Below are 23,981 nucleotides of genomic sequence, written 5' to 3'. Positions count from 1 at the left end.
GGGTCCTGGAACCAATCCCCCGCGGATACCGAAGGGCGACCGTATTACTTTGATTACTGTTCCCTTCTTGGTACTGGCTGCCGGATATGGAGGGCTCGGTCAAGAGATAGTCCCCAAATGCTTCTCCAAGGTCTATGGAGCTTGGGTGAGGTCTCTCTCTTACCCTCCACAAAACGGGCACAGCCCATTGATCTGGGAAGGCGCCCGACCAAGTGCGGAGTACTTAGTCAGCTAGGTTGCAACCTGCCACCCGGAATTCTGCTCTCACGCATGCTCCCTACCAGCGCCTGGGCGGCGCGCAACATCCTCTGCGCCCTGCCCGCGCCCCCTTAGACGGTCCCTAGACGGCCGACGCCCTGCCGCATGCGCACATCAGCTAACCCAACCCCCAGCAGGCTGTGGTAAACCCACAGCGGGCGTCATACCAGAATCTCTGAAACCGGACCAGCCGCCAGAGGAGCCTTAACGTGCCAGATCGTGGGCCACCGCTCTAGCCTTGAGTCGTGAGCCGGGGGTCTCAGGAGATCCGGAGCAGCCTCTGCTGAAGCTCACAGCCTCCTCGACAGCAGTCGGGACATGGAGCGTCAGCCGCAGAGCAGCCACGATGCCTATGACGTCACGGATGCAGCCATTGCCCGCTTCTTCAAGCTGGGGGTCGAAGAGGAGCGGGAAGAAGCGAAAGGTCAGTGGCGGGTGGGGCACTCGCTTTAACGGATTCCAGGAAAGGTACTTTCCCAGGGCGGGGCGAACGGCAGGACCCCCCCTCGGACGCAGGCCCTCCCCAGAGCCGGGCTCACTCGACGGCCTGATCTTTCTCTTTGGGTTTCCTCCCTTGCAGAGGTGAAGCCCGCGGAGATGTCGCCTCCCGGAGAGGGGGGAGAGGAGCAGAAGGCTCAGTCCGAACTGGAGCAGGGAGCAGCCGCGGAAGGGAAAGAGGCGGGAGACGAAGGAGAAGGAAAGGAAGGCTGCGAGGTCAGCGTCGGAGCCGCCGGCCCCGCGGACGGCGAAAGCCGCGAGGCCGAGGCCGAGGCCGAGGCCGAGGCGGGCGGCGGCGAAAGCGGAGAGCAGGGCGGCGAGGAGCAGCCCCCGCGGGCCGCCGTCGAGGGTCCCGAGACCGCAGACGGGCAGCGGCGGGGCCCCCGCGCCAGGTTCACGCAGGTGCAGGTGCAGGACCTGGAGCGCGTTTTCAAGCACACTCAGTACCCCACCGCGCTCATGCGGTAAGCAGGCGTCTCGGGTGGCGCGGGCTGCCGCGTGGGTGGTGGGCGGTGCTCTCGCGAGTCCCTCTCCTAGGCTCCGGATCTGAAAGCCCCGGGGCCTGGCGGCGGCCCGCCCTTCCGGCACACTCGAGGCCTAGGACGGGGGCGGGGACTCTGCCTGGCGGGAATCGAGGTCGATATTTCCGTGCGGTGTTTGAGTAAGTCACGTTGGGGAGCTTTGTGGGCCGCCGGTTCACATAAATAATGAGTCGCCCGAGACGTGGTGGAGCAAATGCAGAGTTGGAATCTACTTTTATCTGAAATTTTGATCATCAGTTATTCATGGATTATATTTGCATTAGTTTAAACACTACATGAAAACATCCTTTATCTTTTCTTTCTTTTTTTTTTTTTTTTGCGGTGCACGGACCTCTCACTGTTGTGGCATTTCCGGTTGCGGAGCACAGGCTCCGGACGTGCAGGCTCAGCGGCCATGGCTCACGGGCAGGCTCAGCGGCCATGGCTCACGGGCCCAGCCTCTCCGCGGCATGTGGGATGTTCCCGGACCGGGGCACGAACCCGTGTCCCCCGCATCGGCAGGCGGACTGTCAACCACTGCGCCACCAGGGAAGCCCTAAAACATCCTTTATCTTGATTACTGAATTTTTAAAAATAAATCAGTTTATTTATTTATGGCTGCATTGGGTCTTTGTTGCTGCTCTCGGGCTCTGGGCGCGGGCTTTCTCTAGTTGCGGCGAGCGGGGGCTACCCTAAAATTGCGGTGCGCGCATTGTGGTGGCTTCTCTTGTTGCAGAGCGCGGGCTCTAGGCGGGTGGGCTTCCGTAGTAGTTGTGGCACGTGGGCTCAGTAGTTGTGGCTCGCGGGCTCTAGAGCGCAGTCTCGGTAGTGGTGGCACACGGGCTTAGTTGCCCCGCGGCATGTGGGATCTTCCCGGACCAGGGCTCGGACCCGTGTCCCCTGCATCGGCAGGTGGATTCTTAACCCCTGCGCCACCAGGGAAGCCCGATTACTGAATTTTTAGTTACCCCTGAAGTTTGTGCCTGAGGCAGAATTGTTCCCTAAAGCAAGCTTCAGTGTGGAGAATGAATGGGTTGCTGAGTACCTGTGAATGCGGCTAAAATTTAAAAAGCTATCATTTACATTGTGCTTACTGTGTGTTAAGCACTTGTTTTAAAGGGTTTTTCTACATACTGTCATTGAATCTTCACAACCCCTTGTGAATGTGGTAGCCACTGTTATTATCCCCACTTATAACTGTGAAAAAACTGAAGCTCAGAGAAGTGATGAGACTTGCCCAAGATGGCACAGCTGGAATGTGGCAGAGCTGGGATTCAGTCCTAGGAGGCTGTTCAGTAGGCAAGGCCAGAGGTGATGGTGTGTTGGTCCAGGGTAGTGGCGATGGAGAGAAGTGAACAGATTAAAGAGATATTTAGCAGGTAAAATTGATAGCAATTCATGGTAATTTGAACACGGGGGTAAAAGGAAATGTTTAAGAAAAATGTATAAATTTCTGATTTGCCCAAATGAATGGCTGCTGGTATATTCAGTGAGCTAGGGAATATTGAAAGACAATAAAAGAAGCTTGCAAGAGACAGAGGAGGAGTGTTTGGAGAGGCTGTTTGTAGGCAAACCGTATCGTGGAAACCTGGATGGCGGTAGGAGACGATTCAACAAGAAGGGATGGTAACTAGCATCAACTTCGGTTTAGGATTTTCTGTTCAACTCGATTACTCCAAGTTCGATTGCTTTTTGCTGTGGTGCGATAATTGGATCAGCCCAATTTCTCCCTTTCTCAAAAGTGTCAAACTCAAGATGCCCCTTGATTTGGATGTCTAGAGCTGCCTGATAAATATTTTTTCTTCCAGTCTATTATGATATAATTAACATTCAGTACTGTATAAGTTTAAGGTGCACAGCATAATGAGTTGGCTTACGTGCGTCATGAAATGATTATCATAATAAGTTTGGTGACCATCCATCATCTCATATAGATACATAATTAAACAGAAAAAAAGTTTTTTGTGTGATGAGAACTTTTAGGAACTCTCTTAACAGATTTCGTATATAACATACAGCAGTGTTAATTTTATTTATCATGTTGTACATTATATCCCTAGTACTTATTTATCTTATAACTGGAAGTTTGTACCTTTTGACTGCCTTCATCCAATTTCCCCACCTCACTCAATTTCATTTCTTTTTATGGCTGAGTAATATTCCATTGTATATATATGCCACATCTTCCCCATCCATTCATCCGATGATGAGCACCTAGGTTGCTTCCATCTCTGGGCCATTGTAAATAGAGCTGCAATGAACATCCTGGTACATGACTCCCTTTGAACCATAGTCCTCCCAGGGTATATGCCCAGTAGTGGGCCCGCTGGGTCACGTGGCAGTTCCACTTGTAGTTTTCCAAGGAACCCCCATACTGTTCTCCATAGTGGCTGTACCAATTCACATTCCCACCAGCAGTGCAGGAGCGTTCCCCTTTCTCCACACCCTCTCCAGCATTTATTGTTTCTAGATTTTTTGATGATGGCCATTCTGACCGGTGTGAGATGATATCTTACCGCAGCCCTGATCTGCATTTCCCTAATGATTAATGATATTGAGCATTCCTCCATGTGCTTGCTGGCAGTCTGTACAACTTCCTTGGAGAAATGTCTACCCAGGTCCCCTGCCCATTCCTGGATTGGGTTGCCCGTTTTTCTGTTATTGAGCTGCACGAGCTGCTTGCATATTTTGGAAATTAATCCTTTGTCAGTTGCTCCATCTGCAAACACCTTCTTCCATTCTGAGGGTCGTCCCCTGGTCTTGCTTATGGTTTCCTCCGCTGTGCAAAGGCCCTGAAGTTTCACTAGGTCCCACCTGTTCACCCTTGTTTCTATTTCCATTTCTCTAGGAGGTGGGTCAAAAAGGATCTTGCTGTGATTTATGTCACAGAGTGTTCTGCCTATGCTTTCCTCTAAGAGCCCGACAGCTTCTGGCCTTACATTCAGGCCCTCCATCCATTTTGAGCTTATTTTTGTGCATGGTGCCAGGGAGTGATCTAATCTCAAACCTTTACATGTACCTGTCCAGTCCTCCCAGCACCACCCATTGAAGAGGCTGTCCCTTCTCCACTGTACACTCCTGCCTCCTTCATCAAAGATAAGGTGACCATATGTGCGTGGGTTCATCTCTGGGCTTTCCATCCTGTTGCATTGATCCATCTCCCTGCCTCTGCGCCAGTACCACAGTGTCCCGACCACTGCAGCTCTGTAGTATAGTCCGAAGCCAGGGAGCCCGACTCCTCCAGCTCCGTTCCTCATTCTCAAGACTGCCCTGGCCATTCGGGGTCCCCTGTGTTTCCTGTATGGATATTTTAGCAATATTAATTCTTCCAATCCAAGAACACAGTGTATCTTGCCATTTGGGGGGAACATTTTCAAATTCCTTCATCAGTGTTTTGTATATAGTTTTCAGAGTATAGGTCTTTCACTTCCTTGGTTAAGTTTATTCCTAGGTATTTTATTCTTTTTGATGCTATTTTATTTCTTATTATTAATTAATTAATTACTTTTATTTTTGGCTGCGTTGGGTCTTTGTTGCTGCACGTGGGCTTTCTTTAGTTGCGGCAAGTGGGGCCTTCTCATTGCGGTGGCTTCTCTTGTTGCAGAGCACAGGCTCTAGGCACGCGGGCTTTAGTAGATGTGGCACGTGGGCTCTAGTAGTTGTGGCACGTGGGCTCAGTAGCTGTGGCTCGCAGGCTCCAGAGCGCAGGCTCAGTAGTTGTGTCTCACAGGCTTAGTTGCTCCACGGCATGTGGGATCTTCCCAGACCAGGGCTTGAACCCGTGGCCCCTGCATTGGCAGGTGGATTCTTAAGTACTGCGCCACCAGGGAAGCCCTTGAAGCTATTTTAAATGGGATTGTTTTCTTGCTTTCTGTCTGAGAGTATAGTGTATTATAGTGTAGAGAAAAGCAGCAGATTTCTGTATATTAATTTGAATCCTGAAACTTTACTGAATTCACTTATTAGTTGTAGCAGTTTTTTGGTGGAGACTTTAGGGTTATCGGGTTTGTTTTTAATTGAGTTACAGTTGATGTACAATATTATATAAGTTTCAGGTGTACAATATAGTGATTCACAATTTTTAAAGGTTATACTCCATTATAGTTATTATAAAATATTGGCTATATTCCCCATGCTGTACAGTATATCCTTGTAGCTTATTTATTTTATACATAGTAATTTGTACCTATTAATCCACTGCCCCTATCTCGTCCTTCTCCCCTGTATCTTCCCACTGGTAACCACTAGTTTGTTCTCTATATCTATGAGACTGTTTCTTTTTCGTTGTATTCAATAGTTTGCTTTAATTTTTAGATTCCACATATCAGTGAGATCATTTGTCTTTCTCTGTCCTACTCATTTCACTAAGCATAATACCCTCCATGTCCATCCATGTTGTTGCAAATGGCAAAGTTTTATTCTTTTTAACCTTCATTGTATATACATACCACATCTTCTTTATCCGTTCCTCTATTGATGGACACTCAGGTTGCTCCCATATCTTGGCTATTGTAAATGATGCTGCTATGAACATTGGGGTGCATGTATCTTTTTGAATTAGTGTTTTTGTTTTTTTCAGATATATACCCAGGATTGAAATTGCTGGGTCCTATGGTAGTTCTATTTTTAGTTTTTTGAGAAACCTCCATACTGTTTGCCACAGTGGCTGCACCAATTTACATTCCCACCAACAGTGTACAAGGGTTCCCCTTTCTCCACATCCTCACCAATATTTGTTATTTGTAGTCTTTTTAAGAATTAATTAATTTACTAAGTTTTGGCTGCATTGGGTCTTCGATGCTGTGCGCGAGCTTACTCTAGTTGCAGGTGAGCCAGAGCTGCTCTTTGTTGCGGTGCACGGGCTTCTCATTGCGGTGGCTTCTCTTGTGGTGGATCACAGGCTGAAGGTGCGCAGGCTTCAGTAGTTGCGGCACACGGGCTCAGTAGTTGTGGCTCGAGGGCTCTAGAGCGCAGGCTCAGTAGTTGTGGTGCACGGGCTTAGTTGCTCTGTGGCATGTAGGATCTTCCTGGACCAGGGCTCAAACCCGTGTCCCCTGCACTGGCAGGTGGATTCTTAACCACTGCGCCACCAGGGAAGTCCCTGTAGTCTTTTGGACGGTAGCTATTCTAAGGTGATATCTCATTGTAGTTGTGGTTTGCATTACTCTGATGATTAGTGCTGTCCGTTTTTATTTTTTTATATATTTATTTTTCTGAATTTTTGAATTTTATTTATTTTTTTATACAGCGGGTTCTTATTAGTTATCCATTTTACACATATTACTGTATATATGTCAATCCCAGTCTCCCAGTTCATCCCACCACCACCACCACCCCACTGTCCCCCCTTGGTGTCCATATGTTTGTTCTGTACATGTGCGTCTCTATTTCTGCCCTGCAGACTGGTTCATCTGTACCATTCTTCTAGGTTCCACATATATGCATTAATATAGGATATTTGTTTTTCTCTTTCTGACTTACTTCACTCTGTATGACAGTCTCTAGATCCATCCACATCTCTACAAATGACCCAATTTCGTTCCTTTTTATGACTAATATTCCACTGTACATATGTACCACATCTTCTTTATCCATTCATCTGACAATGGGCATTTAGGTTGCTTCCATGACCTGGCTATTGTAAATAGTGCTGTAATGAACATTGGGGTGCATGTGTCTTTTTGAATTACGGTTTTCTCTGGGTATATGCCCAGGAGTGGGATTACTGGGTCATATGGTAATTCTATTTTTAGTTTTTAAAGGAACCTCCACACTGTTCTCCATAGTGGCTATATCAATTTACATTCCCACCAACAGGGCAACAGGGTTCCCTTTTCTCCACACCCTCTCCAGCATTTGTTGTTTGTAGATTTTCGGATGATGCCCATTCTAACTGGTGTGCGGTGATACCTCACTGTAGTTTTGATTTGCGTTTCTCTAATAATAGTGATGTTGAGCAGCTTGTCATGTGCTTCTTGGCCATCTGTATGTCTTCTTTGGAGAAATGTCTGTTTAGGTCTTCTGCCCATTTTTGGATTGGGTTGTTTGTTTTTTTGCTATTGAGCTGCATGAGCTGCTTGTAAATTTTGGAGATTAATCCTTTGTCACTTGCTTCATTTGCAAATATTTTCTCCCATTCTGAGGGTTGTCTTTTGGCTTTGTTTATGGTTTCCTTTGCTATGCAAAAGCTTTTAAGTTTCATTAGGTCCCATTGGTTTATTTTTGTTTTTATTTTCATTACTCTAGGAAGTGGAACAAAAAAGATCTTGCTTCAATTTATCTCAAAGAGTGTTCTTCCTATGTTTTCCTCTAAGAGTTTTATAGTGCTCAGTCTTACATTTAGGTCTCTAATCCATTTTGAGTTTATATTTGTGTATAGTGTTAGGGAGTGTTCTAATTGCATTCTTTTACATGGAGCTGTCCAGTTTTCCCAGCACCACTTATTGAAGAGACTGTCTTTTTCTCCATTGTACATCCCTGCCTCCTTTGTCATAGATTAGTTGACCATATGTGCGTGGGTTTATGTCTGGGCTTTCTATCCTGTTCCATTGATCTGTATTTCTGTTTTTGTGCCAGTACCCTATTGTCTTGATTACTGTAGCTTTGCAGTATAGTCTGAAGTCTGCGAGTCTGATTCCTCCAGCTCCATTTTTTTCCCTCAAGACTGCTTTGGATATTCGGGGTCTTTTGTGTCTCCATACAAATTTTAAGATTTTTTTGTTCTAGTTCTGTAAAACACGCCATTGGTAATTTGATAGGGATTGCATTGAATCTGTAGATTGCTTTGGGTAGTAGAGCCATTTTCACAATGTTGATTCTTCCAATCCAAGAACATGGTATATCTCTCCATCTGTTGGTATCATCTTTAATTTCTTTCATCAGTGTCTTATAGTTTTCTGCATACAGGTCTTTTGTCTCTCTAGGTAGGTTTATTCCTAGGTATTTTATTCTTTTTGTTGCCATGGTAAATGGGAGTGTTTCCTTAATTTCTCTTTCAGATTTTTCATCATTAGTGTATAGGAATGCAAGAGATTTCTGTGCATTAATTTTGTATCCTGCAACTTTACCAAATTCATTGGTTAGCTCCAGTAGTATTCTGGTGGCATCTGTAGGATTCTCTATGTATAGTATCATGCCATCTGCAAACAGTGACAGCTTTACTTCTTCTATTCCAATTTGTATTCCTTTTATTTCTCTTTCTTCTCCGATTGCCGTGGCTAGGACTTCCAAAACTATGTTGAATAATTGTGGTGAGAGTGGGCAACCTTGTCTTGTTCCTGATCTTAGGAAATGCTTTCAGTTTTTCACCACTGAGAATGATGTTTGCTGTGGGTTTGTCGTATATGGGCTTTATTATATTGAGGTAGGTTCCCTCTATGCCCACTTTCTGGAGAGTTTTTATCATAAATGGGTGTCGAATTTTCTCAAAAGTTTTTTCTTCATCTATTGAGATGATCATATGGTTTTTCTTCTTCGATGTGTTAATATGGTGTATCACATTGATTGATTTGCATATATTGAAGAATCCTTGCATTCCTGGGATAAATCCCACTTGATCACAGTGTCTGATCCTTTTAATTTGTTGTTGTATTCTGTTTGCTAGTATTTTGTTGAGGATTTTGGCATCTATATTACAGTGATATTGGTCTGTAATTTTCTTTTTTGTAGTATCTTTGTCTGGTTTTGGTATCCAGGTGATGGTGGCCTCATAGAATGAGTTTGGGAGTGTTCCTTCCTCTGCAATTTTTTGGAAGAGTTTGAGAAGGATGGGTGTTAGCTCTTCTCTAAATGTTTGATAGCATTCACCTGTGAAGCTATCTGGTCCTGGACTTTTGTTTGTTGGAAGATTTTTTTTTTTTTTTTTTTTTTTTTGCGGTACGCGGGCCTCTCACTGCTGTGGCGTCTCCCGTTGCAGAGCACAGGCTCCAGACGCGCAGGCTCAGCGGCCATGGCTCATGGGCCCAGCCACTCCGCGGCATGTGGGATCTTCCCGGACTGGGGCACGAACCCGTGTCCCCTGCATCGGCAGGCGGTCTCTCAACCACTGCGCCACCAGGGAAGCCCTGTTGGAAGATTTTTAATCACAGTTTCAATTTAATTACTTGTGATTGGTCTGTTCATATTTTCTATTTCTTCCTGGTTCAGTCTTGGAAGTTTATACCGTTCTAAGAATTTGTCCATTTCTTCCAGGTTGTCCATTTTATTTCCATAGAGTTGCTTGTAGTAGTCTCTTAGGTTGCTTTGTATTTCTGCAGTGTCTGTTGTAACTTTTCCTTTTGCATTCCTAATTTAATTGATTTGAGTTCTCTCCCTCTTTTCCTTGAGGAGTCTGGCTAATGGTGTATCAATTTCATTTATCTTCTCAAAGAACCAGCTTTTAGTTCTGTTGATCTTTGCTATTGTTTTCTTTGTTTCTATTTCATTTATTTCTGCTCTGATCTTTATGATTTCTTTCCTTCTGCTAACTTTGGGTTTTGTTCGTTCTTCTTCCTCTAGTTCCTTTAGGTGTAAGTTTAGATTGTTTACTTGAGATTTTTATTGTTTCTTGAGGTAGGCTTGTATTGCTATAAACTTCCGTCTTAGAACTGCTTTTGCTGCATCCCATAGGTTTTGGATCGCCGTGTTTTCATTGTCATTCGTCTCTAGGTATTTTTTGATTTCCTCTTTAATTTCTTCAATGATCTCTTGGTTATTTAGTAACGTATTGTTTAGCCTGCATGTGTTCGTGTTTTTTACGTTTTTTTCCCTGTAATTGATTTCTAATCTTATAGCGTTGTGGTCAGAAAAGATGCTTGATATCATTTCAATTTTGTTAAATTTACTGAAGCTTGATTTGTGGCCGTAGATGTGATCTGTCCTGGAGAATGTTCCATGCGCAGTTGAGAAAAAAGTGTAATCTGCTGTTTTTGGATGGAATGTCCTATAAATATCAATTAAATCTATCTGGTCTATTGTGTCATTTAAAGCTTGTGTTTCCTTATTAATTTTCTGTTTGGATGATCTGTCCATTGGTGTAAGTGAGGTGTTAAAGTCCCCCACTATTATTGTGTTGCTGTCGATTACCTCTTTTATAGCTGTTAGCAGTTGCCCTATGTATTGAGGTGCTCCTATGTTGAGTGCATATATATTTATAATTCTTATATCTTCTTCCTGGATTGATCATTATGTAGTGTCCTTCCTTGTCTCTTGTAACATTGTTTATTTTAAGGTCTATTTTATCTGATACAAGTATTGCTACTCCAGCTTTTTTTTTTCTTTCTTTATTTTTTTTTGTGGTACGTGGGCCTCTCACTGTTGTGGCCTCTCCCGTTGCAGAGCACAGGTTCCGGACGCGCAGGCTCAGCGGCCATGTCTCGCGGGCCTAGCCGCTCCGCGGCATATGGAATCCTCCCGGACCAGGGCACGAACCCATGTCCCCTGCATAGGCAGGCAGACTCTCAACCACTGCGCCACCAGGGAAGCCCTCCAGCTTTCTTTTGATTTCCATTTGCATGGAATATCTTTTTCCATCCCCTCACTTTCAGTCTGTATGTGTCCCTTGGTCTGAAGTGGGTCTCTTGTAGACAGCATGTATATGGTTCTTATTTTTCTGTCCATTCAGCGAGCCTGTGTCTTTTAGTTGGAGCATTTAGTCCATTCACGTTTAAGGTAATTATCGATATGTATGTTCCTGTTACCATTGTCTTACTTGTTATTGTAGGTCCTTTTTTTCTCTTGTGTCTCCCACTTAGAGAACTTCCTGTAGCATTTGTTGTAAAGCTGGTTTGGTAGTGCTGAACTCTCTTAGCTTTTGCTTGTCTGTAAAGCTTTTGATTTCTCCATCGAACTGAATGACATCCTTGCCGAGTAGAGTAATCTTGGTTGTAGGTTCTTCCCTTTCATCACTTTAAGTATATCATGCCACTCGCTTCTGGCTTTTGTAGAGTTCCTGCTGAGAAATCAGCTGTTAACCTTATGGCAGTTCCCTTGTATATTATTTGTCATTTTTCCCTTGTTGCTTTCAGTAATTTTTCTTTGTCTTTAATTTTTGTCAATTTGATTACTATGTGTCTCGGTGTGTTTCCCCTTGGGTTTATCCTGCCTGGGACTCTCTGTGCTTCCTGGACTTGGGTGGCTATTTCCTTTCCCACGTTAGGGAAGTTTTCCACTATAATCTCTTCAAATATTTTCTCGGGTCCTTTCTCTCTCTCTTCTCCTTCTGGGACCCCTATAATGCGAATGTTGTTGCGTTTAATGTGGTCCCAGAGGTCTCTTAGGCTGTCTTCATTTCTTTTCATTCTTTTTTCTTTATTCTGCTCCGTGGCAGTGAACTCCACCATTCTGTCTTCCAGGTCACTTATCTGTTCTTCTGCCTCAGTTATTCTGCGATTGATTCCTTCTAGTGTATTTTTCATTTCAGTTATTGTATTGTTCATCTCTGTTTGTTTGTGCTTTAATTCTCCTAGATCTTTGTTTAACATTTCTTGCATCTTCTCAATCGTTGCCTCCATTCGTTTTCTGAGGTCCTGGATCATCTTCACTATCATTATTCTGAATTCATTTTCTGGAAGTTTTCCTATCTCCACTTCATTTAGTTGTTTTTCTGGGGTTTCATCTTGTTCCTTCATCTGGTACATAGCCCTCTGCCTTTTCATCTTGTCTATCTTTCTGTGATTGTGGTTTTTGTTCCACAGGCTGTGGGATTGTAGTTCTTCTTGCTTCTGCTCTCTACTTCCTAATGTCTGTTTTTATTGAGGTATATTTGATTTACAATGTTATATTAGTTTCAGATGTGCAGCACAGTGATTCAATATTTTCATAGATTATTCTCCATTTAAAGTTATTATAAAATATTGGCTCTATTCCTGGTGCTGTAAAATATATCCTTTTTTTATTATCCAATTCAGTTTCATTACTGATCATTGATGTATTCAAATTTTCTATTTCTTACTGCTTTAGTCTTGGGAGACGGTACATTTCTGGGAATTTGTTCATTTCTTCTAATTTGTCCATTTTATTGATGTATGATTGTTCACAGTAATCTCTTATGATCCTTTGTATTTCTGTGGTGTTGGTTCTAACCTCTTTTTCTTTTCTGATTTTATTGATTTGGACCCTCTTTCTCTTTTTCTTGATGAGTCTGGCTAAAGGTTTATCAATTTTATTTGCCTTTTCAAAGAATCATCTCTTACTTCCATTGATATTTTATATATTTTAAAATCTATTTCATTTCTTTCTTCTCTGATCTTTGTGACTTTGTCCCTTGTACTAACTTTGGGTTTTGTTCTCTTATTTTGTTTTTTTGTTTTTTTAACATCTTTATTGGGGTATAATTGCTTTACAATGGTGTGTTAGTTTCTGCTTTATAACAAAGTGAATCAGTTATACATATACATATGTCCCCGTATCTCTTCCCGCTTGCGTCTCCCTCCCTCCCACCCTCCCTATCCCACCCCTCTAGGTGGTCACAAAGCACCGAGCTGATCTCCCTGTGCTATGCGGCTGCTTCCCACTAGCTATCTATTTTACGTTTGGTAGTGTATATATGTCCATGCCACTCTCTCAGTTTGTCCCAGCTTACCCTTCCCCCTCCCCATATCCTGAAGTCCATGCTCTAGTAGGTCTGTGTCTTTATTCCTGTCTTGCGCCTAGTTCTTCATGTCATTTTTTTTCTTAGATTCCATATATATGTGTTAGCATACGGTATTTGTCTTTCTCTTTCTGACTTACTTCACTGTGTAAGACAGACGCTAGGTCCATCCACCTCACTACAAATAACTCGATTTCGTTTCTTTTTATGGCTGAGTAACATTCCATTGTATATATGTGCCACATCTTCTTTATCCATTCACCTGTTGATGGACACTTAGGTTGCTTCCATGTCCTGGCTATTGTAAATAGAGCTGCAATGAACATTGTGGTACATGACTCTTTTGGAATTATGGTTTTCTCAGGGTATATTCCCAGTAGTGGGTTTGCTGGGTCGTATGGTAGTTCTATTTTTAGTTTTCTAAGGAACCTCCATACTGTTCTCCATAGTGGTTGTATCAATTTACATTCCAACCAACAGTGCAAGAGCATTCCCTTTTCTGCGCACCCTCTCCAGCATTTATCGTTTCTAGATTTTTTTGATGATGGCCATTCTGACCGGTGTGATATGACATCTCATTGTAGTTTTGATTTGCATTTCTCTAATGATTAATGATGTTGAGCAGGGCTTCCCTGGTGGTGCAGTGGTTGAGAATCTGCCTGCCAATGCAGGGGACACGGGTTCGAGCCCCGGTCTGGGAAGATCCCACATGCCACGGAGCAACTGGGCCCGTGAGCCACAACTACTGAGCCTGTGCGTCTGGAGCCTGTGCTCCGCAACAAGAGAGGCCGTGATAGTGAGAGGCCCGCGCACCGCGATGAAGAGTGGCCCCCGCTTTCCGCAACTAGAGAGAGCCCTCGCACAGAAATGAAGACCCAACATGGCCAAAAATAAATAAATTAATTAATTAATTACAAAAAATGATGTTGAGCATTCTTTCATGTGTTTGTTGGCAATCTGTGTATCTTCTTTGGAGAAATGTCTATTTAGGTCTTCTGCCCATTTATGGATTGGGCTGTTGTTTGTTTGCTATTGAGCTGCATGAACTGTTTGTAAATTTTGGAGATGAATCCTTTGTCAGTTGCTTCATTTGCAAATACTTTTTTCCATTCTGAGGGTTGTCTTTTGGTCTTGTTTATGGTTTCCTTTGCTGTGAAAAAGCTTTGAAGTTTCAATAGGTCCCATTTGTTTATTTTTGTTTTTATTTCCATTTCTCTAGGAAGTGGGTCAGGAAGGATCTTGCTCTGATTTATGTCATAGAGTGTTCTGCCTATGTTTTCCTCTAAGAGTTTGATAGCGTCTGGCCTTACATTTAGGTCTTTAATCCATTTTTAGTTTATTTTTGTATATGGTGATAGGGAGTGTTCTAATTTCATACTTTTACATGTACCTGTCCAGTTTTCCCAGCACCACTTATTGAAGAGGCTGTCTTTTCTCTACCATATATTGTTGCCTCCTTTATCAAAGGTAAAGTGACCATATGTGCGTGGGTTTATGTCTGGGCTTTCTATCCTGTTCCATTGATCTGTATTTCTGGTTTTGTGCCAGTAGCATACTGTCTTGATTACTGTAACTTTGTAGTATAGTCTGAAGTCAGGGAGCCTGATCCCTCCAGCTCCATTTTTCGTTCTCAAGATTGCTTTAGGTATTCGGGGTCTTTTGTGTTTCCATACAATTTGTGAAATTTTTTGTTCTAGTTCTGTGAAAAATGCCAGTGGTAGTTTGATAGGGATTGCATTAAATCTGTAGATTGCTTTGGGTAGTAGAGTCATTTTCACAATGTTGGTTCTTCCATTCCAAGAACATGGTATATCTCTCCCATCTATTCGTGTCATCTTTAATTTCTTTCATCAGTGTCTTATAATTTTCTGCACACAGGTCTTTTGTCTCCTTAGGTTGGTTTATTCCTAGATACTTTATTCTTTTTGTTGCAGTGGTAAATGGGAGTGTTTTCTTAGCTTCACTTTTCGATTTTTCATCATTATTGTATAGGAATGCCAGAGATTTCTGTGCATTAATTTTGTATCCTGCTACTTTACCAAATACATTGATTCACTCTAGTAGTTTTCTGCTAGCATCTTTAGGATTCTCTATGTATAGTATCATGTCATCTGCAAACAGTGACAGCTTTACTTCTTCTTTTCCAATTTGGATTCCTTTTATTTTTTGTTTCTCTGATTGCTGTGGCTAAAACTTCCAAAACTATGTTGAATAAGAGTGGTGAGAAAGTGGGAAACCTTGTCTTGTTCCTAATCTTAGTGGAAATGGTTTCAGTTTTTCACCATTGAGGACGATGTTGGCTGTGGGCTTGTCATATATGGCCTTTATTATGTTGAGGAAAGTTCCCTCTATGCCTGCTTTCTGCAGGGTTTTTATCATAAATGGGTGTTGAATTTTGTCGAAAGCTTTCTCTGCATCGATTGAGATGATCCTATGGTTTTTCTCCTTCAATGTGTTAATATGGTGTATCACATTGATTGATTTGCGTATATGGAAGAATCCTTGCATTCTTGGAATAAACCCCACTTGATCATGGTGCATGATCCTTTTAATGTGCTGTTGGATTCTGTTTGCTAGTGTTTTGTTGAGGATTTTTGCATCTATGTTCATCAGTGATATTGCCTGTAGTTTTCTTGCTTTGTGACATCTTGTCTAGTTTTGGTATCAGGGTGATGGTGGCCTCGTAGAATGAGTTTGGGAGTGTTCCTCCCTCTGCTATATTTTGGAAGAGTTTGAGATTGATAGGTGTTAGCTCTTCTCTAAATGTTTGATAGAATTCGCCTGTGAAGCCATCTGGTCCTGGGCTTTTGTTTGTTGGAAGATTTTTAATCACACTTTCAATTTCAGTGCTTGTGATCGGTCAGTTCATATTTTCTATTTCTTCCTGGTTCAGTCTCGGCAAGTTGTGCCTTTCTAAGAATTTGTCCATTTTTTCCCGTTGTCAAATTTATTGGCATATAGTTGCTTCTAGTAATCGCTCATGATCCTTTGTATTTCTGCAGTGTCAGTTGTTACTTCTCCTCTTTCATTTCTAATTCTATTGATTTGAGTCTTCTCCCTTTTTTTCTTGATGAGTCTGGGTAATGGTTTATCAATTTTGTTTATCTTCTCACAGAACCAGCTTTTAGTTTTATTGATCTTTGCTATCATTTCCTTCATTTCTTTTTCATTTATTTCTGATCTGATCTTCATGATTTCTTTCCTTCTGCTAACTTTGGGGGTTTTTTTGTTCTTCTTTCTCTAATTGCTTTAGGTGCAAGGTTAGGTTGTTTATTTGAGATGTTTCCTGTTTCTTAAGGTAGGATTGTATTGCTATAAACTTCCCTCTTAGAACTGCTTTTGCTGCATCCCATAGGTTTTGGGTCATCGTGTCTCCATTGTCATTTGTTTCTAGGTATTTTTTGATTTCCTCTTTGATTTCTTCAGTGATCACTTGGTTATTAAGTGGTGTATTGTTTAGCCTCCATGTGTTTGTATTTTTTACAGATCTTTTCCTGTAATTGATATCTAGTTTCATTGCGTGGTGGTCGGAAAAGATACTTGATATGATTTCAATTTTCTTAAATTTACCAAGGCTTGATTTGTGATCCAAGATATGATCTATCCTGGAGAATGTTCCATGAGTACTTGAGAAGAATGTGTATTCTGTTGTTTTGGGATGGAATGTCCTATAAATATCAATTAAGTCCATCTTGTTTAATGTATCATTTAAAGCTTGTGTTTCCTTATTTATCTTCATTTTAGATGATCTGCCCATTGGTGAAAGTGGGGTGTTAAAGTCCCCTACTATGATTGCGTTACCGTCGATTTCCCCTTTTATGGCTGTTAGCCTTTGCCTTATGTATTGAGGTGCTCCTACGTTGGGTGCTTAAATATTTACAGTTGTTATATCTTCTTCTTGGATCGATCCCTTGATCATTATGGAGTGTCCTTCTTTGTCTCTTGTAATAGTCTTTATTTTAAAGTGTATTTTGTCTCATATGAGAAATGCTACTCCAGCTTTATTTTGATTTCCATTTGCATGGAATACCTTTTTCCATCCCTTCACTTTCTGTCTGAGTCTTTAGATCTGAAGTGCGTCTCTTGTAGGCAGCATGTATGTGGGTCTTGTTTTTGTATCCATTCAGCCACTCTTTGTCGTTTGATTGGAGCATTTATTCCATTTATATTTAAAGTAATTATTGGTAGGTATGTAATTACTGCCATTTTGCTAATTGTTTTTGGAGTTCTTTTTTGTTCCTTCTTCTTTTGCTCTCTTCCCTTGTGATTTGATGACTATCTTTAGTGTTATGTTTGGATTCCTTTCTCTTTGTGTGTGTGTGTATCTATTATAGATTTTTGGTTTGTGGTTACCATGAGGTTTATATATAGGAGTGCATTAGATTATACATATATATGTATATATCTATATTCTTTTTTCTTAATTCTTTTCCATTATATTTTATTACAAGATATTGAATAGAGTTCCCTGTGCTATACAATAAATCCTTGTGGTTTATCTGGTATCTATGGTAGTGTGCATCTGTTAATCCTGTGCTCCCAATTTATCCCCCCACTTGGTAACCATAAGTTTGTTTTTTATGTCTGTGAATCTGTTTTTGTTTTGTAAATAAGTTCACTTGTTCTGTTTTTTAGATTCCACATATAAGTGATATCATGTAATATTTGTCTTTCTCTGTCTGACTTACTTCACTTAGGATAGTACTCTCTAAGTCCGTCCATGTTGTTACAAATGGCAGGATTTCATACCTTTTTATGGCTGAGTAATATTCCATTGTATATATATACCACATCGTCTTCATCCATTCATCTGTTGATGGACACTTAGGTTGCTTCCACATCTTAGTTATTGTAAACAGTGCTGCTCTGAACATTGGGGTGCATGTATCTTTTCGAATTAGAGCTTTCATCTTTTTCAGGTATATGCCCAGATATGGGATTAGTGATGTTGAGCATCTTTTCATATGCCTGTTGGCCATCTGTATGTCTTCTTTGGAGAAATGTCTATTTAGGTCTTCTGCCCATTTTTTCATTGCGTTGTTTGTTTTTTTGTTATTGAGTTGTATGAGCTATTGGCATATTTTGGAAATTAAGCCCTTGTCAGTTGCATTGTGTGCAAATATTTTCTCCCAGTTCGTAAATCTAATGTGCTTGGACCCCTTGCTTCTTGGGGAGAACCTCTGCAATTGTAATTATCCTTCCATTTATGGGTCGCCAACCTGGGGGTGTGGGTCTTGACTATACCACATCTCGGCCCTTCCTATCCATCTCATTGTGTTTCCTTCTTTATATCTGTAGTTGTGGAAGCTCTTGTCTGCTAGTCTTCAGGTCATTCTCATCAATAGTTGCTCTGTAGGCTTCCCTGGTGGCGCAGTGGTTGAGTGTCCGCCTGCCGATGCAGGGGACACGGGTTCGTGCCGCGGTCCGGGAAGATCCCACATGCCGCGGAGCGGCTGGGCCCGTGAGCCATGAGCGCTGAGCCTGCGCGTCCGGAGCCTGTGCTCCGCAACGGGAGAGGCCACAACAGTGAGAGGCCCGCGTACCGCAAAAAAAAAAAAAAAAAGTTGCTCTGTAAATAGCTGTAATTTTGGTGTACCCATGGAAGGAGGTAAGCTCGGGGTTTTTCCTATGTCATCATCTTGGCTACTCTCTGAATAAACATTTTAACATAGCATAAAATGTGCATTGTATATTTCGTTTCATCCATAATGTCAAGTGCTGAATATTTTCAATATTTTTCCCCTCAGAAAGGAGCTTGCAAGACGCCTGGGAGTGACTGAAGCCAGTGTGTGGGTCAGTAAACCTGAAAAAAGCAACTTGGCACGGCAGCCAATCTAAAACCTGCTTTAGGAATTGGATACCTTGTCCTAGACATTCTCAAGTTGGTGTGTTTTTGTACACTTGTCGATGTTTTGGAAATAAGGTTTGGACTTTTGGGGCTTTGGGGCCAGAATATATGTATCTTCAGTAAAGTTAAACTCCTTCCAAAACTGGTATCCCTTAGGGGACAAGTCTCTGTGGAATCATGTTGGGGCTGATTCTGACTTGGCAGTTATTCAAATTAATGCACCAAATAGCTGGGTTAGAAGAGGGTTCAAGTATACTAAATTATTTAAAAGTTTTAAAGCCAAGCCTAAGCTCTTTGTATAAGGAGTGAATTTACAAGTATTCAGGCAATTGGGTAAGGGAATAAATAACTCACCTTGGAACACAACATGTGAGCAACTAATATATGTTTAGTTTAGGTGAGACTGATGGGGAGGCGAATAGCTTAAAATTCCAAGTGCCTGGTCCTCTTGCTGTTGTTTTTATGTGTTTGGTAGAGCAGTGTAGAGAGTTTCAGCCGTAAATTTTAATTTTCTGAAATTTTTTGATGTGCAGCCTGAAAACATTGCTAACATAGTAGGTTGTGCAGTATGATGGAGAGGGGGGAAAGGTTTGCAACCTTTAGGAATTTGTCTAAACATATAAAACAATAAAACAAACAAAAAGAACAAATTTGAATAAATTTCCACTGACCTCAAAAGGTGGACGGGTTTGAGAATAATTGGATACTATCGATATATGTCTTGGAGATACTGCGTAAATTCAACATTATGAAACTACCGAGTGTATCAGTGAATATTATTTTCAGCAATTTCTAATGTCTAAGAATTTTTTTCTTCCGTTTTCATACTATTATGAGGGATTGGTTTCGAAGAATTTGTTTGTGATGGTCAGTGGTTGGCTCTCAGCTAGTCGCTTACCTGTGTTAATTTGAAATACTTGCTCATTCATTCAGGTAGTGGTTACTAGTTGGTAGCTCATGGCACAGAAGCTGATTATTTGTCCATAGAACACAGTAAGTTGTATCAAAGGAGTGTATATATATATATTACATATATATATATTTAATATATTTATTTATTTATATTTGGCTGCGTTGGGTCTTCGTCGCTGTGCGTGGGCTCTTCTCTAGTTGAGGAGAGCCGGGGTTACTCTTCGTTGTGGTGCGCGGGCTTCTCAGTGCAGTGGCTTCGCTTGTTGTGGAAGAGGAATATTTTTTTAAAACACAAGATTGATAGAAAGGAAGAAAGAAGGAAGGAAGGAAAGAAGAATCAGGATGGGTTCACTAGCTTTGCTGCAGAGAGCGTGTGTGAGGGCAGTGATGGACACGGGCTGCAGAGCTGGTGGTGGGGTCTGGAAAGCAGTGCTGGCGGCCTAAGGCCACGGGCTGGGCTCACAGTCAGGTCTGGCCAGGGCTTGGGAGGCGCAGGCCTCTGCTTTCTCAAGCAGGCAAAGCAAGCTCAGAGGAAAAGAGAAACTGAAGTTTTGGTGGCTTGCTTCTCCTGGGTTTACGTAGTGGTCTCTTAATGGAGTTCTGAAGGGAAAAGGAGCAACAAGAAACAAATGAAGAAGACGGGAGAATGTTTTCATCTGTTTCCAAACTCTACAGCATGAGCGTCCCAAAGAAACATTTAATGGACACCCTCCCTTGGTTTGCAAGGACAGTAGGAGCTGTTTTATGAAACCAGTATTGGAAATATGGAAGTAGTGTCAGCCTGAACCTCACATAGCCAGCTTTGCACATTGCTTATATTTATGCAGATTTGACCATTGGTACACTCGAACCCCCCAAAATGAGCTCTATTACACTGGCTTTTCTCGACTACATATTCATGCAGCAGAAGGACCCAAATACTAAGATGGGAGAGGGAAGATGGGGCGACAGAGAGAGGAGGCCCTTGGTCTCATGTAAAATTTGCCAAGTGGAAACATTCAAAAATACTAAATATGGCACAATTCCATTAACTGAGATGCTGAGGGAGCAGTGGAGTCCACAGGACAGGTTTTACTTTCAGTTGTTAATAGTTGGCAGATATTTAGGGGGGAGCCGTTTTGTGACCCCTCACTCACGTGGTTGTCGGCTGTCTTCCTAAAATGCAGGTTGCACCCTCTTGACTTAAGCATAAGGGACAGGATGGGGATCTCCTGGTTGATTAGCAGCTCCTAGAGGGCGCAACCTTGCTGGGCACCAGAGGCTCTGCTCCAAGGCCCTGCAACTGTAGCCAGAGCAGAGTGAGCTGACCTGGTCCTGAGCCCAGGAAGGTTTGGAGGGTGGGGCAGGTTGGAGAGTGCAGAATTGACAGAGGTGACAATGGTATGCCTCTTTCCCCCCAAACTCTTGTCTGGGCAAAGATTTTAAGAGTTTTAGTAAATTTGGGTGAGTTCGTCTAAGCATTTGTTACCCCTATAGTCTAATATTAAGGCAGTGTCCAGGGCTTCAGTTCCGCCGGTGTCCAGCAAGACAAGCCACAAAGTCCCTGGGCCCCCCATGACCAAACCTCCCTCACAATACCATCTCCTTCTTTATAACCATCCCAAGGCTCCAGAGGATGAATGACCCTTTTTAGTCATCCTTGGGGAAAGCTTTTGTTTAAAAATCCAACCCACTCCTATTGATTATTTACTGTAACCAAAGATGGGTTTTTCAAAATGGGGACCGTTCCCCTCAGTATGATTTTAAAAGGCACCCACTTTTTCCTATGCTCAACTTCCCCCATAACTAAGGTGACACCTGCCCAATGAGTAGGGATTAGTGGCAGCTGGAGCTGACGGTCAGTTGTCAGGACGCAGACCTCCCAGGCACAGTAATAACAGCAGGGACAGAGTGCAGTTGGTCAGCTCCACCTGCGTGTAAGAGTGGGGGAAATAATAGAAAAGGTGGGAGGGGAGAGACAAAGCCATATGCCAATCCAGAGCCTGGCACATAGTCGGTGCTCGCTCTTGGGGGGGAGGGCGGCTGAAGGGAGCGCCTTCAGCTACATATCCTAAGATACTTTAGCAAGAAGGAAATCGCTTCTCCTGATGCACTTTCAAATCTTCAAGGCACCGAGAGCTCCCTGCTGCGATTTTTCATGTCTGACATGAAATGCTCAATATACTAATCAATCTCTTTTTCTCTCTGCTTGAAGGCTTGGTTTAAGAGGAAAAGGGCCAAGTGGAGGAGACATCAGAGGGCACTAATGCTCAGTAACGTGCCCCTCATGCTCCCTGTTGTCGTCAGCTTCTGTGAGCCCTGCCCTGCCGTCTCGCGTCAGGAGCTGAATTCGTCATGCGATCTTCTGGAGCCACTGCTGATGGACCTGTCCCTGCTGCCCAGACCGCCCGTGCCACCCAGGCCACCTGTGCCACCCATGCTGCCCGTGCCGCCCGTGCCACCCGTGCTGCCCGAGGATCCCATGCCACCCATGCGGCCTGTGGTGCCCAGGCCGCCCGTGCCACCCATGCCGCCCATGCAGCTCATGTGGCCCGTGCACCCCATGCCACCAATGCCGCCCGTGCCGCCCATGCTGCCCGAGCCGCCCCTGTGGCACGTGCAACCCATGCCACACATGATGCCCATGCAGCCCTTTCCTCCAATGCCGTTGCCTTCTCCACCCAGGCTTCTTCCACACTTGCTTCCCTGTAGGTGCCCTCATGCAGCATGGCCTGGTCCCTAACCATTGGCAGTCCTACGGTAGCCCTAGTTTCCTCTTAAATGGTGTCCATGACAGTTTTTTTCAAAGGGCCTTTGAGCCAGTTTCAAATTCTGCATACCTCACCACCAAGAGCAGTTCCCCAAATGCCTGCAAAGTATATTAAATAGAAGTAGAGGCCTTGACCCACTGTTTTAGGGCATGTTTTGTATTTTCAATAAAGTTGTGAGTCCTCTGCATATTTGTTCTCTGTGTCACATGGGGTTAGTAAATTTGATGGAAACGGCTAAGCCAACTCCATTCAGACCGAATGCCCAGGAGGCCTCCTTTCATGCAGTAACAGCCCTGAGTCACCATCATAGGCCATGCACATCTCAGAAGTTTGCCAGGTGCCCGTGAGGGGTTTACATAGACCCACCTGTTCTCTTCCACCCTCTCCCCCAGCACCCATGCTCCCCGCACGCTGCCCCATCGGGACCACCTAGATGTGCAAGACGGGTGGTGTGAGTCTCGAATGGGAGAACAGTGTGTTTCAAAGCAGGCTTGAGGCCCATTCATGGTGACCAGCTCAGGTACAAGGAGGACCTCAAGGGACACTTCTGCAGTGACTACTCATAGGGCTCTATGGAGGAGAGGGAGCGGGGCACCGTCGGCTTCTCTCCCAGTTCTGTTCACCGCCTTCCCTGTTGTGGAGGGCACCTGGGGACAGAAACCACGCTAGCGGAGGGGGAGGGGCCTACCTCTGCGAAGGTAACACAAGAGGAGACTGTCCAGGCCCGCATGCGGCTCTTCTCACCCCCTCTCCCCCACCCCCAGATGCGGAAAGCATATCATAGCTCCTTCCGCAGCTCAGAGCTGACGGATGATGTGGCCTTCAAGTGTATTTTGTCACCTTCAACATCCTTGGGAGAACCCTGGTTCCAGCTAATTCAACACTGAAAGGGAGCCTCTTGGGTGAGTGTTGCCTGAAGCCAGGAGGTGGTGGTCCTTGAGCACTGATCCAGGATAATCACTTTATTTAAAAGAAGCAGGTAGGGCTTCCCTGGTGACGCAGTGGTTAAGAGTCTGCCTGCGGGAAGATCCCACATGCCGCGGAGCAACTAAGCCCGTGCGCCACAACTACTGAGCCTGTGTGCCACAACTACTGAAGGCCGCACACCTAGAGCCCGTGCTCCACCACAAGAGCAGCCACTGCAATGAGAAGCGCCGCAAGTACAGAAAGCCCACGTGCAGCCACAAAGACCCAACATAGCCAAAAATAAAATAAATTCATTTTAAAAATAAAAATAAATAAAAGCAGCAGGTATGGGAACATATGTATATGAAAAACTTTGTTATAAAGCAGAAACTAACACACCATTGTAAGGCAATTATACTCCAATAAAGATGTTAAAAAAATAAAAATGAAAAATAAAATAAGAGCAGCAGGTAGACCTTACGTTTGTTCACGGGACCTTCTTCAAATGGAACTTCCAGGTAGAAAACACACACGCACACACACAGATACTACACAGGTGTGCACCCTATAGCACATGTCTGTGATAGAAGCACAAACATACCCGGAAAATAGTTTCTATCGCATGTTGGCTATTTTATAAAAAGGACTTGACTTTATTGTTCTCTGACTCACTGAAGGTACTTTATATAATGATCCAGATGATTATCGCTTGACCCTAG

The 23,981-nt window shown here is 43.4% G+C and overlaps 1 protein-coding gene across 1 annotated transcript; it reads left to right on the top strand.

The window, feature by feature from the left end:
* Positions 1–576: 576 nt before the first annotated feature.
* Positions 577–22,328, top strand: LOC137216587 (homeobox protein ESX1-like). Its single transcript, XM_067722681.1, has 4 exons — positions 577–682; positions 839–1,220; positions 18,594–18,639; positions 21,801–22,328. Exons 1-4 carry the CDS (start codon positions 577–579, stop codon positions 22,326–22,328), a joined length of 1,062 nt encoding a protein of 353 aa, XP_067578782.1.
* The last annotated feature ends 1,653 nt before the right edge of the window (positions 22,329–23,981 follow it).

This window comes from Pseudorca crassidens, chromosome X, assembly GCF_039906515.1.
Source record: "Pseudorca crassidens isolate mPseCra1 chromosome X, mPseCra1.hap1, whole genome shotgun sequence".
NCBI lineage: Eukaryota > Metazoa > Chordata > Mammalia > Artiodactyla > Delphinidae > Pseudorca > Pseudorca crassidens.
Note: the sequence above shows the minus strand (reverse complement) of the source record. Positions and strands in the feature narration are given on the sequence as shown.